Source organism: Bombina bombina, chromosome 2, assembly GCF_027579735.1.
Source record: "Bombina bombina isolate aBomBom1 chromosome 2, aBomBom1.pri, whole genome shotgun sequence".
In the NCBI taxonomy this organism is placed as follows: domain Eukaryota; kingdom Metazoa; phylum Chordata; class Amphibia; order Anura; family Bombinatoridae; genus Bombina; species Bombina bombina.
The window spans coordinates 1,155,789,079-1,155,807,314 of record NC_069500.1 but is presented as its reverse complement, the minus strand read 5'-3'; the positions used below and the strand labels follow the sequence as shown (position 1 = coordinate 1,155,807,314).

The window sequence follows — 18,236 nt, the reverse complement described above, 5'->3', positions numbered from 1 at the left end:
AAGCAAACACATATATTTAAAACTTTACAATATAATATAAAGCGCCACACATAGCTGAGAGTGTCTTAAAAAATTATACATACCAGAAGACACCCATCCACATATAGCAGACAGCCAAACCAGTACTGAAAAATATCAGCAGAGGTAATGGTATAGGAGTATAACGCCGATCTGAAAAGGGAGGTAGGGGATGAATCCCTGCAACCGATTACAGAGAGTCTTTGAAAGGATTTCCCATGGGTGAAACCACTAAATCAACAGGCAATACTCCCTTCACATCCCTCTGACAAACACTGTACTCTGAGAGGAATTGGGCTTCAAAATGCTTAGAAGTGCCTATCATAGAAGAAATCAAGCACGACTTACTTCCCCACCTCCATAGGAGGCAAAGTTTGTAAAACTGAGGGGTGTGTGTGGTGGGAGGTGTATTTATAGGCATTTTGAAATTTGAGAAAATTTGCCCCCTCCTGGTAGGAATGTATATCCCATATGTCACTAGCTGATGGACTCTTGCCACTTACATGAAAGAAATAAGCTGTTCAAGTTGTAGCAGAGCTACACCCTACTTAATTTTAAATAGGCAAGGACACGAGTCAACTGCCAGGAAAGGGTTTACTTTGCTCTTCCATCCTATAAAATTTGAATCTAATCTGTTGACTGTTTTTTGCTGCGGTGTTCTATTTAAAAATGTACTAGGTATGCACTAAATATGTTTTTAGCCCAATTTTCTTATAGGAATCAACAGTTAAATTATTTTGAAATGGTAAGCTTACAACAAACTTAGATGGCCTTCTCTGGTGTATCCTCTCCCCTTAACCACTTTCTGTTGGGATACTGCAAGGCTCGGCCCTTGGTCCCTTTCTCTTCTATAAGTCATCCTTAGGCTCCTTAATAAAGTCCTATGAGTTTCAATATGATTTGTAATCTGAAGACACCCACATCAACCTTTCTGCACCAGATGTATCTTCTTCCTTGTTAACCTATGTCAGAACGGTCTTACTAATATTTCATCCTGGATATCCTCTCACTACCTTAAACTAAATCTCTCCATAACTGAGCTACTTATCCCCCCACTTCTTCCAAAATTTCTACACCCCAAATTTCCATAATTGTCGATAATAACATAATTACTCCAACCCTGCATGCTCGATGTCTTGGGGTCACACTTGACTCGGATCTTTCATTCACTCCTCACATCCAGTCTTTAACCAATTCCTGTCGTTTCCACCTTAAGAACATCTCTGCAATTTGCTTCTCACACAAGAAATAACTAAGATTTAAATTCACTCATCATTTCGCACCTTGACTATTGCAACTTCATCTTTTCTGGTCTCACTTGCTGCCGTCGATCTTCTTTACAATCCATAATAAATGCCTCTGCCATGCTGATCTTCCTTGCACGTCATCCTCATCTGCTGCACCTCTCTGCTAATCCCTTCACTGGCTTTCTCTAGTCTCCAGAATAAAACACAAAATCCTGACCCAAACATTCAAGGCCCTCAATAACACTGGTCTTCCCTATATATTAGACCTTGTCTGCAGATACTCTCCCCTCTGCTCATGACCTTATCTCCTCACATTCCCATCTACATGCATTTTTCAAAATGGCCCCTATTTTGTGGTACTCTCTGTTTTGCCCCACAAGACTCTCCCCTAGTTTTGAAAGTTTCAATAGCTCCTTAAAAACGCTGTTCAGGCATACATACAATGTACGCTAATCTTTTTATACCTCAGTTCCTCTCCTCCTTTCGTCATCCCCTTAAACCCCTATGGCATGTAAGTCTACAAGTCCAGCAGTTTTGTAGATCACCTTCATGAGAGCCGATTTACATTTAGCAAACAATTGGCAGGGCCCTGTACCCATTTGTCTCCTATAAATACTACCTTGCATATTATACCTAGGTTTATAGCTCTGCGGAATCTGTTTGCGCTCTACAAATAACTGATAATAAACATTTTTTATCCCTAAAAGTTTTGAGCTACAAGAATAAACCAGATGTAATGGGGGTAAACTTCAGATACAAAAGGTATAGCTCTGGAGCTTCTTACAACACCATGCATTACTGGTTCTAGATGGAGAATGTGAGGTGGCACTTAGCAGCAGATAAAGCAGGTAGTGGTAAGGTTGTGCGAATGTCACCCACCAAAATAAATAAGGACTCCTATTACATCCTTAAATGTTAAAGGGACATGATACGCAAATGTTTAAACACATGAAATGGATGCAGCATAGCTGTAAAATGCAGACTAGAAAATATCACCTGAACATCTCTATGTAAAAAAATTAAGATATTTTACCTCAAATGTCACATCCCACTGTAAAGAGTCTTTAAGTAGCCAGTCAAGATGCTTGTCCCAGGACTTGCTAGGGAGTGTGCATCTGTCATGTCCAGACACAGTGTTATTTTCCTATTTAGTTTAAGTAAATTCTATGAAATCTCATGAGATTATAGTGAAATCTCATTAGATCACAGCAAAGGCAAAGCATTACCTCAGCACCGCTGATGCGCTTTTTTTCAACCTGCAGCTGGATAGCAGCTGAAGTATAACTGTTTACACAACACTTACTCTGGTGAGCTGAAGACATTTTGAAGTAAAATATCTTTTTTTATAGAGATTCTCAGGTGGAATTTTCTTGTCAGCTTTTTAGTTATGCTGCATCACTTCCAAGTGATTTGGCATATGAGTATTATGTACCTTTAATTAGTAAAAAGCCTGTGTATGGGCATTTAGGTAAATAAGTGATAAAGTATTTTTTTGTATATTGTCAATTAACAGAGCACCACTCCATCTGATATAATATATTTTAAGTACATTGACCAAAGGCACCAAAGTAAGTATGGGATAACACTTCTTTATGAAGTAACATGAACCACAATTTAAATGTAAATATCTTTTTTTATTATTTATTTACACAAATGTGTATGAGCTATAATTCCTCTTAATTATAGCTTATTGTTAAAAAGGCTTAAATGTTTCGATTTGTAAAACATGTTATATTTGAATTTCTATTAATTTATCATTGTAATTATTTATTTTGTTTACATGTAATGAAGGATATTTATTCTGTGAACTTTATCCCTTGTTCAGTTTTTATCTTTGGGCCAAAATTAATAACAAACATCTGTGATAAACATATTTTAACCAGTCTCATCACACATTACATCTATATAAACAATAAAAATAAAATAAAAATCACAAATTAAAATATTTATTATCGCACCTAGAAAAACAAGCAACCCCCAAATTAACATGTACATACCCCAAATAAATCCCTATTAAAATGTCTTTTTTTTTTTACAATTTCTACAGAAACATACAGTGTATCAAAATCTGCATAAATCAAACATAAAAAAATGAGTAGAAATGCATAGTGAGATTAATTTACAAAGCAAAAGTACAAGATTTGTTTTAGTCAAGAGCAGGATAACAATACACAGAAAATCAGTTTACATGGTATGATAAATGAGATGTGCATGTTGTTCAGTATACATATTCAAATTCACAGATAGTTTTCATTTTTAATTGCACAAAACATCCATTTTAAATATACACAATTTGCACAATTTGTGCCACTTTTCAAAAAAGAATGCATAGTGCATGATATGAGAATCTACCCAAAGCAGAAACAGAGTCAATTTTCATTCAAACAAGTGAACACATGTTCCAGTTTTAATTCTACACAGCGTTAATATTTCTACCTATAGTAAAAACATAGACTAATTACTGTATTTGCCATCCCTATGGTCTGGTATAAGCTTAGATATAGTTAACACCTTATCTGCCAGAAAAGGACAGAGTTCATTTTCATGCTTTTAGTTTTCAAAAGACTAAATTTGAATGTGAATTTCTTTGGTTTTGCCCATTTCATGACATGCTGAGAATATTGCTTTCTTTCACTGCACTTCCTTAGGGTTTGGATGCTTTCCCCCCATATATTTTCTAGCAGCTGAAGGGTTAAGGTAGTTATGATATGCCCTATGCATTGACAACAGAAAGTAGGTTACAGTATAAAAGCCTTACCAGACACAGATTTTTCTTTTAGGAGGCAGGCAAAAGGGAAACTAGGACAGCTGTTTTACGTACACCCTTGAAGATATTACGAGACACTAATCTAAAAGAAAATGGTCTATATGGCACATCCAATAACTTGCCCACTGCTTTTCTAAATAGTTTAGCACTAACATTGCACAAGAGTGCATAGAAAAAAAATAGATTTTGTTCCTAAATTTGATGTTTTTCTATGAAGGAAGAAAAAAAAAAAAAAACAGAACTAAAAATTGAATAGCAAATGCTATTCATAAGCATCTACAAGTTATTACATTTTCATAAATGTAGACAGGAGAAGATACAACATAATGCTTATGGATTCTGCTATTGGCACTCTTATACAGTGACTCATTTTCTTGTCCTTGTCTTGGTTCACTAGAATGCTTAATGCGTTTATATTGTGAACTCATTCTAGGATTCCTTTTTTAAATAGAACTCTTCCTCTAAGCAATATAATTATACTGCAATACTTTTTCAGTAAGAGATGACTGGTACCATTTAAAGGGCAACACTGTACATTTAAGCATTCGACCCAATGCCAAAGTGTTTAAACCACCACTTTGTGCAGGAAACAGTTATTAAGGGGGAGGAATGAAGAGCACAGGTGTTTGAGTTTGTTTACAGGAATAAATCTGAGAATATTCTACTCCCTAGGGGCAGATGCAGCAGTAGAAGAAATCTACGAGGGCCATTTGTTCAAGGTTTCTAGAAAAACAGAAGTAAGAAGGCTGCCAAAATAGCAGTCAGGAACAGGAGTAGATATATTCAGAGATACTCACAAAAGTACAGCACCCACAAGTGCTGTATAAGCAGGCTGGGACTTCACAGCAGTCCAGCAAACTTGTAAACCTGGCACTCAGGATACTCCTTTGATACTCAAATAGGATGGAAATCCAAGGATGCAGCAAAACACACAGCAATATAGCATTTCATAAAACTTTTATATATTTTTTCATCAGGCCAAACTTAGTGTCATTTAAAGTCACCTAATAAAACAGCCCTTGGTGGCTTGAAATGCGTTGCCTGTTTTTTTTAATGAGTTTAATAATTTGGTATCTTGCTGTGCGTTTTGCTGCATCATTGGAGTTCCATTTTGAGTATGAGAGGAGTATCCGGAGTGCCAGATTTACAAGTTTGCTGGACTATAAGTCTCAGCCTGCTTAAACAGCACTTGGTGGTGCTCTACGTTTGTGAGTACCTTGATTTTCTCTGAATATATCTACTCCTGTTCCTGCCTGTACTAGACCATTTTGGCAGCCTTGTTTCTTTTACTTTTATAGAATCACTGTATGACCAGGCTGGATAAAAATCAATGACATTTTTTTTAAAACTTTTTTTTTATTAAATCAGATTTTTTTATTTAAATATGTTTTTTTGTTTTTTTTAAATAAAATGATTTTTGAGTAAAAATCTATCTAAAGATATTTTCTATTTAAGATTATTATAATCTAAAAGGTTATTCATCCTGAAATATAGATTAGTTTTTAATTAGATAGCAAGGTGCTGTATATTCATGGCTGTAATGTTTAATTTTTTTTTTTTGGTAAATTAATTCCATGAATCTATTCACAATGTCATGCTCTCCCAGAGGTTTCTGTCAGATTATTTTGGGCAATTTTTCTATCTTGAAGATATTATCACATATTATTGGTTTTGTAGTTCTCAAAATTGTGATTTATTTAACATGCCCCTTCTTCACAGCAAGAAAAAATTATATAAAATAAACATACATAGTTAAGAAATAGACCTTAAAGGGACATAATCATTAAATAAAACTTTTGGATTTTAGACAGAGCATACCATTTTCATATTTACTTAAATTATCAAATTTGCTTCATTCTTTTGGTGTCCTTTGTTGAAGGTGAGCAATTATCTACTGGGGCCTAGCTAAACACAATGGGTGAGACAGTGACTAGCAGCTAGCTCACAGTAGTGCATTGCTTCTGAGCCTACCATTGTATGATTTTCAACAATGGATACCATGAGAACAAGGCAAATTAGATAAGAGAAGTACATTGTAAAAAAAATGCATGCTCTCTCTGAATCATAAAAGTTTAATTTTGATGTTATTGTCCCTTTAATGCCATTACTTCCCTGCAAATCTCTGTACACAGAATTAACCCATAGTAAGTTTCAAAAAGTCCACTGAATAGAGTACAGTAGATCTGCACAAGGACCTAAGTCTTAAGGAGAGAGGGGCAAGCATTAAAAACAAAAAAGTAATGTTATTGTTTTATTTAAATAAAACTATTTCATTTGTTATTATTAAAGTAGTCATACTTTTTCTCCTTCCAATAAAGTACAGCTGACAAGTTGATCAAATATGAATGATTAACCTATGAAACTGGAGACTTTTCACCTCAAATAATTTGATTCATTTCAATCTGTACATATCTAATGATATATAACCAAATCAGTAATGGTCTGATATAACTGGAAAAATAATCTGAAACGTTATTATTCTAAAATAGAAAACTGACTAGTAATTTAAATTAAATCCACCCTGGTCGATACCTTGCACAAGAAGCTGCCTGGGTTGAAGAACCACAGTTTGGAATCATTTATATTTGGACTCTGTGTTTAAGATTTGCATTTTCCTGATTATTATCAGACTTCTATATATTTCATCCTTTATCTATCTATCTATCTATCTATCTATCTATCTATCTATCTATCTATTAATCTATCTATCTATATTTTCTCCCCATTGGACGCCCTCTAATTTTGTTTCTCTTTATTTGTTCAATATGTGGTTCTAACTAAAGGTGAATTAACTGTTACTCTTCCTGTCTGGATGTTATTTTTTTAGTAATAAAAACAATGCACAGACCGTAACTATGAAAAATATAAAATAATTCTGAAGTAGAATTTAGAATTTATAGAAAACAAGTTCTAACCTATTTACAAAGCCGTTTGGTCAGATTATTTAGGAAAATTACGCTTATTATATTTGCATTGAACGATCATCTGTATTAAAAAGAAAACTTGCATGGAGTGCATAGTACTGAAAATACATGCACAATGTAACCAATGTTGTTTATGGATTTTACTATATAACAGCTATATCCCTAGATTCAAAATATCATTGCAATATTCTTAGTTGACAAAAAGGAAAAAAGAAAAGAAAAAGCTTAGACGTCACAGTCTTGCCCAGTACCTCTAAAAATCAATCTACAATTCATATTCAGATGTTTATGCATCTGTCTTCTAGTGCAGTAGAATCTTGCTAAGTAGGTGCACAAACTACAATTTTAAATAAATATTACACTACAAAAATGGTGTCTCCAACACAGAGTGCATCAACACCACAACTGGTTTGTGAATACCACTATTTTATAGGTGCTAAATCCACTATGGTAACAACCGTCTGGGGATGTATCTTTCATATATGTTTAGCTATATTAGTATTTAGCAGCATTGTGCGCACATAAACTACCTAATTTTTACATAAATTTCATTAACACACTGAAACAAATTACTTGTGTATTATTTAGCCATCAATGCTGCATTTATTAAAGGCCAGAGAAAAGCCAGGATGTTTGGATGAGAGCTATTGTGACTTGGTTGCTACTCGGTCACTATTGAATCTTGTTTTTAACAGTTTTGGAACATATTTGGTGACTATTATGATTACATTTTAAAAAGCAATAATAACATATATAATCCCCTAACTTTGTTGGGAAAATTGTATCAAAATAAATCCTAAATAGTATACTCAGTCCAAGGCATTTCATAAGGACAGAGTTTAACCTGAGATTTGCTCACGAGTAGCCTTAATTCTTTTAAGATAAATGAATCTAGAGCATACTGAGAAATATGTATAAGACATTGTATGAGTAAGCCTTGCTTTAACATGTACCCACACTGGCTGTATTGGTGTTTTCTTTCTACCTTAGACAGGGCTTGTGCTGTTTATGTACCATACAAGCTTGTAGACAGATAATGCTAGATATGGTTGTAGGAGTGTATTTATGAGGACTTAAGATAAATATATATAATAAAAACAAGAATAATGTGATATAGAGCTATCCTCTTGAGAAATCAATACTTGTTTATGATGTATGTGCATAGGGACTTAGATAAATATTTTGTGTATTAACGTAAATTACAATAAATCCTTCATTATTTCATTCTACAGCAATGAATGAATTGTATGATGCCGATATGCATTCTTCTGACTTCAAGCACAGAGAGTGTCTCCATATCTAGAAATGTGAGCGCTTTCACAGGCTTATACAGTTTCTCTTAGGTTTAAATCTATTCTATACAATAATTATATAATCATACAATATACACAGAAACAAAACAAAAAGGAAGAAGAGGCACTAATTTGTTTTCCAATCTCCCCGTTCATAACAGCAGCACAGACGAAGGCCACCAAAGCTAAAACAAAAATGTGGCGGTGTTTCACAAAAATAGATGGAATATTATATGAAGAAATAAACTTATTATATGAAGAAATAGTCACCAAAAAATATGAATGCCTGGCTAACAAAATCATTTCAAGTGTGAGTTAAAATCTAACTTCCATCCCCTGAGTATAACCCCAAAAATTATTGTCTTTAGCTTTGTTCCTACAAAACAGAGCTAGAAGCACTTTTGCTAACATTATCTTCAAAATAAGATGATGTAAACATCTAAAAAAGTTTAAGGTAAAAGCAGTCTTGTAAACATTAACTGCAAGATGACGCTACTATTATCACATAGGTCTCCAATATCCTTCCTTGAGAAGGCTGTAGATTGTACAGTAAGTCATTGCAGCAGGTTTTAGGCAATTTCAGCCATGTGCAACAGAGTGGTAGCAGTTTGTTTTATACACCAAGGATATTGTTCATTTCCCACTTCTGCGTTGTTTTGCTATTGTCACAGTCCGACAGGAACACTTGGTGAAGAACCTCTGAACGATCCAAGCATTTTCCTGTAGGAATGTGGATGAATCTGTGCAAATTCTGGGAAGGAAAGAAATGAAAGTTAATGTCACTTACATTAAATAAAGTTAGTTCCAGTATAGCTGCTAATAACGATGTACAATGATGCTTTCTCAAGAAATCTTGCAACAAAAACAGAATTTATGTTTATCTGATAAATTTCTTTCTCCTACGGTGTGTCCGGTCCACGGCTTGATCCTTACTTGTGGGATATTCTCATTCCCTACAGGAAATGGCAAAGAGAGCACACAGCAAAAGCTGTCCATATAGCCCCCCCCTCTGGCTCCGCCCCCCAGTCATTCGACCGACGGTTAGGAGAAAAAGGAGAAACTATAAGGTGCCGTGGTGACTGTAGTGTACAGAAAAATAAAAATTTTAAACCTGACTAACAGCCAGGGCGGGCCGTGGACCGGACACACCGTAGGAGAAAGAAATTTATCAGGTAAACATAAATTCTGTTTTCTCCTACATTGGTGTGTCCGGTCCACGGCTTCATCCTTACTTGTGGGAACCAATACCAAAGCTTTAGGACACGGATGAAGGGAGGGAACAAGTCAGGTAACCTAAACGGAAGGCACCACAGCTTGCAAAACCTTTCTCCCAAAAACAGCCTCCGAAGAAGCATAAGTATCGAATTTGTAAAATTTGGCAAAAGTATGCAGAGAAGACCAAGTTGCTGCCTTACAGATCCGTTCAACAGAAGCCGCATTCTTGAAGGCCCATGTGGAAGCCACAGCTCTAGTAGAGTGAGCTGTAATTCGTTCAGGAGGCTGCCGGCCGGCAGTCTCATAGGCCAAACGGATGATGCTTTTTAGCCAAAAGGAAAGAGAGGTAGCAGTAGCTTTCTGACCTCTCCTTTTACCAGAATAGACGACAAACAAGATGTCTGTCTGAAATCCTTTGTTGCTTCTAAATAGAATTTTAAAGCACAAACTACATCTAAGTTATGTAACAAACGTTCCTTCTTCGAAACTGGATTCGGACACAGAGAAAGAACAACTATTTCCTGGTTAATATTCCTATTGGAAACCACCTTTGGAAGAAAACCAGGCTTAGTACGTAAAACTACCTTATCTGTATGGAATACCAGATAGGGTGAAGTACACTGCAAAGCAGACAATTCGGAAACTCTTCTAGCAGAAGAAATAGCAACCAAAAACAGAACTTTCCAAGATAGTAACTTAATATCTATGGAATGCAAAGGTTCAAACGGAACCCCTTGAAGAACTGAAATAACTAAATTTAGACTCCATGGAGGAGTCATAGGTCTGTAAACAGGCTTGATTCTAACTAATGCCTGTACAAACGCCTGTACATCTGGCACGGCTGCCAGACGTCTGTGCAACAAGACAGACAGACAGAGCAGATATCTGTCCTTTTAGAGAACTAGCTGACAAACCTTTATCCAAACCCTCTTGGAGAAAGGAAAGTATCCTAGAAATTCTAATTTTACTCCAAGAGTATCCCTTGGATTCGCACCAACAGATATATTTTTGCCATATCTTATGGTAAATTTTCCTAGTCACAGGTTTTCTGGCCTGAACCAGAGTATCTATAACCGAATCTGAAAACCCACGCTTAGATAGAATCAAGCGTTCAATTTCCAAGCAGTCAGTTGCAGAGAGACTAGATTTGGATGTTCGAATGGACCTTGTACTAGAAGATCCTGCCTCAAAGGTAGCTTCCATGGTGAAGCCGATGACATATTCACCAGGTCTGCATACCAAGTCCTGCGTGGCCATGCAGGAGCTATTAGAATCACAGAGGCCTTCTCCTGTTTGATAGAATAAAACTACAACTAACACCACATACTCTTTACCATCCCCGTGGAGATGCTACTTGTTCAGAGCGGCAAAGAGAATGACTGGGGGGCGGAGCCAGAGGGGGGCTATATGGACAGCTTTTGCTGTGTGCTCTCTTTGCCATTTCCTGTAGGGAATGAGAATATCCCACAAGTAAGGATGAAGCCGTGGACCGGACACACCAATGTAGGAGAAATAATGATATAAAACAAGATGATTTTTTTACTTGTTCATAAATTGTTTTATGTTTAGAATAATAGTGCATGAAGCTAATCTTGATCAATAGGATAAGGACTAAAATTCCTGCTGGAGAGGTAGAAAGTTACTGAAGTAAAAGTCCATCCTCTTTAAATAACTACTCCTATGACTCAGTCATAGATATAATAAAGATGAGAGACATTAAGGAGGGAAAGAAGAAACCAGGCAAAAGGAGTAAGATTCCCCCCCACAACAACATGGACATTTATGTAGGGTTACTTTGAAAAGGAGATTTATTGGTTAAATCAATGTTTCTCTCACTTTCCACGGCAACAGCGTGTGAGTTTTTAAATGAACAAAAGTTCTATACCAAACATGGTGTAACTTGGTACATAAGTGCAATAACGGCCATCTATGTGTCGCATATATCTGCTTTACCATTGTTTACCTACTTGGGAAACTACGCTAGCAGAATGCGCCATACATTTAAAAATGGAGATTTTAGCATATCTTCTCATGGTAGCATTATTATCAGGTTAATAAAATGTATGTTAGACTACAATTCCACAAATTAACAATGGCATCTAAGTCACACAATTCCTGATACACTGATATTCACACTGGTATTCTCCACTGATTCAATAATCAATTTCCTGACTAAAATGATTAGTGACAAAAAACATAATTTATGTAAGAACTTACCTGATAAATTCATTTCTTTCATATTAGCAAGAGTCCATGAGCTAGTGACGTATGGGATATACATTCCTACCAGGAGGGGCAAAGTTTCCCAAACCTCAAAATGCCTATAAATACACCCCTCACCACACCCACAAATCAGTTTAATGAATAGCCAAGAAGTGGGGTGATAAGAAAAAAGTGCGAAAGCATAAAAAATAAGGAATTTGAATAATTGTGCTTTATACAAAAAAAAAAACATAACCACCACAAAAAAGGGTGGGCCTCATGGACTCTTGCTAATATGAAAGAAATGAATTTATCAGGTAAGTTCTTACATAAATGATGTTTTCTTTCATGTAATTAGCAAGAGTCCATGAGCTAGTGACGTATGGGATAATGACTACCCAAGATGTGGATCTTTCCACGCAAGAGTCACTAGAGAGGGAGGGATAAAATAAAGACAGCCAATTCCGATGAAAAATAATCCACACCCAAAATAAAGATTAAATGAAAAAAACTGAAATTATAAGCAGAAGATTCAAACTGAAACAGCTGCCTGAAGTACTTTTCTACCAAAAACTGCTTCAGAAGAAGAATACACATCAAAATGGTAGAATTTAGTAAAAGTATGCAAAGAAGACCAAGTTGCTGCTTTGCAAATCTGATCAACCGAAGCATCATTCCTAAATGCCCAGGAAGTAGAAACTGACCTAGTAGAATGAGCTGTAATCCTTTGAGGCGGAGTTTTACCCGACTCGACATAAGCATGATGAATTAAAGATTTCAACCAAGATGCCAAAGAAATGACAGAGGCCTTCTGACCTTTCCTAGAACCGGAAAAGATAACAAATAGACTAGAAGTCTTTCGGAAATTCTTAGTAGCTGCAACATAATATTTCAAAGCTCTAACTACATCCAAAGAATGCAATGATCTCTCCTTAGAATTCTTAGGATTAGGACACAATGAAGGAACCACAATTTGTCTATTAAATGTTGTTAGAATTCACAACCTTAGGTAAAAATTTAAAAGAAGTTCGCAACACCGCCTTATCCTGATGAAAAATCAGAAAAGGAGACTCACAAGAAAGAGCAGATAATTCAGAAACTCGTCTGGAAGAAGAGATGGCCAAAAGGAACAAAACTTTCCAAGAAAGTAATTTGATGTCCAATGAATGCATAGGTTCAAACGGAGGAGCTTGAAGAACCCCCAGAACCAAATTCAAACTCCAAGGAGGAGAAATTGACTTAATGACAGGTTTTATACGAACCAAAGCTTGTACAAAACAATGAATATCAGGAAGATTAGCAATCTTTCTGTGAAAAAGAACAGAAAGAGCAGAGTTTATCCAAACCATCCTGAAGAAACTGTAAAATTCTCGGAATTCTAAAAGAATGCCAGGAAAAATGAAGAGAAGGACACCAAGAAATATAAGTCTTCCAGACTCTATAATATATCTAGAGGACTGTGAGTCCCTCCTTGAAGATTGATGTATGCCACAGTTGTGACATTGTCTGTCTGAAAACAAATGAACGATTCTCTCTTTAGAAGAGGCCATGACTGAAGAGCTCTGAAAATTGCACAGAGTTCCAAAATATTGATCGTAATCTCACCTCCTGAGATTCCCAAACCCCTTGTGCTGTCAGAGACCCCCAAACAGCTCCCCAACCTGTCAGACTTGCATCTGTTGAAATTACAGTCCAGGTCGGAAGAACAAAAGAAGCCCCCTGAACTAAACGATGGTGATCTGTCCACCACATCAGAGAGTGTCGTACAATCGGTGTTAAAGATATTAATTGAGATATCTTTGTGTAATCCCTGCACCACTGGTTCAGCATACAGAGCTGAAGAGGTCGCATGTGAAAACAAGCAAAGGGGATCGCGTCCGATGCTGCAGTCATAAGACCTAGAATTTCCATGCATAAAGCTACCGAAGGGAATGATTGTGACTGAAGGTTTCGACAAGCTGATATCAATTTTAGACGTCTCTTGTCCGTTAGTGACAGAGTCATGGACACTGAATCTATCTGGAAACCTAAAAAGGTTACCCTTGTCTGAGGAATCAATGAACTTTTTGGTAAATTGATCCTCCAACCATGATCTTGAAGAAACAACACAAGTCGATTCGTATGAGATTCTGCTAAATGTGAAGACTGAGCAAGTACCAAGATATCGTCCAAATAAGGAAATACCACAATACCCTGTTCTCTGATTACAGACAGAAGGGCACCGAGAACCTTTGTAAAAATTCTTGGAGCTGTAGCTAGGCCAAACGGTAGAGCCACAAACTGGTAATGCTTGTCTAGGAAAGAGAATCTCAGAAACTGATAGTGATCTGGATGAATCGGAATATGCAGATATGCATCCTGTAAATCTATTGTGGACATATAATGCTCTTGCTGAACAAAAGGCAGGATAGTCCTTATAGTTACCATCTTGAATGTTGGTATCCTTACATAACGATTCAATATTTTTAGATCCAGAACTGGTCTGAAGGAATTCTCCTTCTTTGGTACAATGAAGAGTATTGAATAAAACCCCAGCCCCTGTTCCAGAACTGGAACTGGCATAATTACTCCAGCCAACTCTAGATCTGAAACACATTTCAGAAATGCTTGAGCCTTCGCTAGGTTTACTGGGATACGGGAAAGAAAAAATCTCTTTGCAGGAGGCCTTATCTTGAAGCCAATTATGTACCCTTCTGAAACAATGTTCTGAATCCAGAGATTGCGAACGGAATTGAACCAAATTTCTTTGAAAAAACATAATCTGCCCCCTACCAGCTGAGCTGGAATGAGGGCCGCACCTTCATGTGGACTTGGGAGCTGGCTTTGGTTTTCTAAAAGGCTTGGATTTATTCCAGACTGGAGATGGTTTCCAAACTGATACCGCTCTTGAGGATGAAGGATCAGGCTTTTGTTCCTTGTTGTGACGAAAGGAACGAAAACGATTATTAGACCTAAATTTACCTTTAGATTTTTTATCCTGTGGTAAAAAAGTTCCTTTCCCTCCAGTAACAGTTGAGATAATAGAATCCAACTGAGAACCAAATAATTTATTACCCTGGAAAGAAAGGGAAAGCAGAATAGACTTAGAAGACATATCAGCATTCCAAGTTTTAAGCCATAAAGCTCTTCTAGCTAAAATAGCTAGAGACATATACCTGACATCAACTCTAATGATATCAAAGATGGCATCACAAATAAAATTATTAGTATGTTGTAGAAGAATAATAATGCTATGAGAATTATGATCTGTTACTTGTTGCGCTAAAGCTTCTAACCAAAAAGTTGAAGCTGCAGCAACATCCGCTAAAGATATAGCAGGTCTAAGAAGATTACCTGAACACAAGTAAGCTTTTCTTAGAAAGGATTCAATTTTCCTATCTAAAGGATCCTTAAAGGAAGTACCATCTGCCGTAGGAATAGTAGTACGCTTAGCAAGAGTAGAGACAGCCCCATCAACCTTAGGGATTTTGTCCCAAAATTCTAATCTGTCAGATGGCACAGGATTTAATTGCTTAAAACGTTTAGAAGGAGTAAAAGAATTACCCAATTATTCCATTCCCTGGAAATTACTTCAGAAATAGCACCAGGGACAGGAAACACTTCTGGAATAACTACAGGAGATTTAAAAACCTTATCTAAACGTTTAGATTTAGTATCAAGAGGACTAGAATCCTCTATTTCTAATGCAATTAGGACTTCTTTAAGTAAAGAACGAATAAATTCCATTTTAAATAAATATGAAGATTTATCAGCATCAACCTCTGAGACAGAATCCTCTGAATCAGAAGAACCAATATCAGTATCAGAATGATGATGTTCATTTAAAAATTCATCTGAAAAATTAGAAGTTTTAAAAGACTTTTTACGTTTACTAGAAGGAGGAATAACAGACATAGCCTTCTTAATGGATTTAGAAACAAAATCTCTTATGTTATCAGGAACACTCTGAATATTAGATGTTGACGGAACAGCAACAGGTAATGTAACAGTACTAAAGGAAATATTATCTGCATTAGCAAGTTTGTCATGACAAACAGTACAAACAACAGCTGGAGGAACAGATACCAAAAGTTTACAGCAGATACACTTAGCTTTGGTAGCTCCAGCACCAGGCAGCGATTTTCCAGAAGTATCTTCTGACTCAGCTTCAACGTGGGACATCTTGCAATATGTAATAGAAAAAACAACATATAAAGCAAAATTGATCAAATTCCTTAAATGACAGTTTCAGGAATGGGAAAAAATGCCAGTGAATAAGCCTCTAGCAACCAGAAGCACACAAAAAATGAGACTTAAATAATGTGGAGACAATAGTGACGCCCATATTTTTTTAGCGCCAAAAAAGACGCCCACATTATTTGGCGCCTAAATGCTTTTGGCGCCAAAAATGACGCCACATCTGGAACGCCGACACTTTTGGCGCAAAAGAACGTCAAAAAATGACGCAACTTCCGGCGACACGTATGACGCCGGAAACAGAAAAAAAAATTTGCGCCAAAAAAGTCCGCGCCAAGAATGACGCAATACAATGAAGCATTTTCAGCCCCCGCGAGCCTAACAGCCCACAGGGAAAAGTCAAATTTTTAAGGTAAGAAAAAAATGATTTATTCATATGCATTATCCCAAATATGAAACTGACTGTCTGAAATAAGGAACGTTGAACATCCTGAGTCAAGGCAAATAAATGTTTGAATACATATATTTAGAACTTTATATAAAAGTGCCCAACCATAGCTTAGAGTGTCACAGAAAATAAGACTTACTTACCCCAGGACACTCATCTACATGTAGTAGAAAGCCAAACCAGTACTGAAATGAGAATCAGTAGAGGAAATGGTATATATAAGAGTATATCGTCGATCTGAAAAGGGAGGTAAGAGATGAATCTCTACGACCGATAACAGAGAACCTATGAAATAGACCCCGTAGAAGGAGATCACTGCATTCAAATAGGCAATACTCTCCTCACATCCCTCTGACATTCACTGCACGCTGAGAGGAAAACCGGGCTCCAACCTGCTGCGGAGCGCATATCAACGTAGAATCTAGCACAAACTTACTTCACCACCTCCATAGGAGGCAAAGTTTGTAAAACTGATTTGTGGGTGTGGTGAGGGGTGTATTTATAGGCATTTTGAGGTTTGGGAAACTTTGCCCCTCCTGGTAGGAATGTATATCCCATACGTCACTAGCTCATGGACTCTTGCTAATTAGATGAAAGAAAAGGATGACTTCCTATTCTTCAGTTCCTTAAACAACTTGAAGTTTTAAGTCAACTTCATATGCTTCTTTTATACAGTTCGGCTTTGTGTTCCACTTGAGCTGTATGCTCATTCCTATTAAGTCCAAAATATTTCTAGTTGGTATAATATGGTTTGCAAGTAGGGTCAATCTCCCATATAGACCAGCTTTTGAGATTAACACTCTATTCTTAGGTCTGAAGACTCTCTCTCTTTCCTAGAGTTTATCTGTTGTACTACCAGGAGAAAGATTGTTTGACTGGATCGACAAATCCTTTAATAATCAGTTTCCTGATTCCATTGAAATCTAGCAAATGTAATGTCTATGGCTGCTACCATTATTACACAAACTTTTGATATGGTTCTGATCTTTAGATTAATACTTCACTTACAATTTTGACATACTCTGCCTTATTAGGAATGGCCTGAACATAATGTTTAGTGTTTCTCCTATAAGTTTATTTTTGTTTTAGAAATAAAAAAACTATTTTAGGCATGCACTACGAATCATATGTTTAAGAACAAGCAGGGTCTCCAGCACTTAAACAATTTTATTTTGCACAGTTAGCGACAAGCATGAATAAGGGGCTGTGACCCTGAAACGTCGCTAACTGTGCAAAATAAAATTGTTTAAGTGCTGGAGACCCTGCTTGTTCTTTGTACTTATCGTCTCAGGGCTTGGCAGCACCCTGAGGTCTACCGTGCACTTAGCCTCTAAATGTGTGCTGTTCCCATTGTCTCAAGTTGAATCATATGTTTAAAGGATTGCCAGTGTGTATCCTTTATCTTTGTACTCTCTTGATAAAACTAAGTATTTTACTTAAACATACCTTCAAATGTTTGTGAAATCTCTGAATAATTCACTGAGATAAACACAATAAACAAAGTAATGTCTATACAAAATATGCTCAAATAAAAATGCTGACAAGGATCATGACTGTGACACAGTAGTTAGAGCAAAGAGGAATTGCAAATTGGTTAGAAGTTTTTTTTTTAAATGAACATTTAAAATACCTGTGGTAAGGAATGTAACCTGGATGTGAAGCATTATGGTGATCAGATATATCGCTTTATACCATCTTGAACAAAACACCTTTCTATCTTTGTTTTAGGCTTTGTAACTATGGGCGCCATGTACTAAGGCGTCAATTTTTTCGCACAGACCGTATCGAAATAACCCGCCGGCATTCGCACCATGCGGATGGCACTTCGTTACATGAATGTACTAAAAACCAAGCCGTAAAATTTCGCGTCTATTGTATGTCGAAGACAATCGGATTATTGATAACTTTGAAGCTTCGTTCGGCGCGAAAGAGCAAAGTTAAGAAGCA

At 36.5% G+C, this 18,236-nt stretch overlaps 1 protein-coding gene across 2 annotated transcripts in view; it reads right to left on the bottom strand.

Moving 5' to 3' along the window:
- Positions 1-3,195: 3,195 nt before the first annotated feature.
- Positions 3,196-18,236, bottom strand: part of GALNT7 (polypeptide N-acetylgalactosaminyltransferase 7) — a 493,314-nt gene continuing 478,273 nt past the window's right edge. For both annotated transcript variants that reach the window (XM_053703830.1, XM_053703829.1), the window contains exon 12: positions 3,196-8,999. In XM_053703830.1, coding sequence (XP_053559805.1) covers positions 8,862-8,999 — 138 coding nt within the window. In that variant the 3' untranslated portion in view covers positions 3,196-8,861. The remainder of the gene's footprint in view (positions 9,000-18,236) is intronic.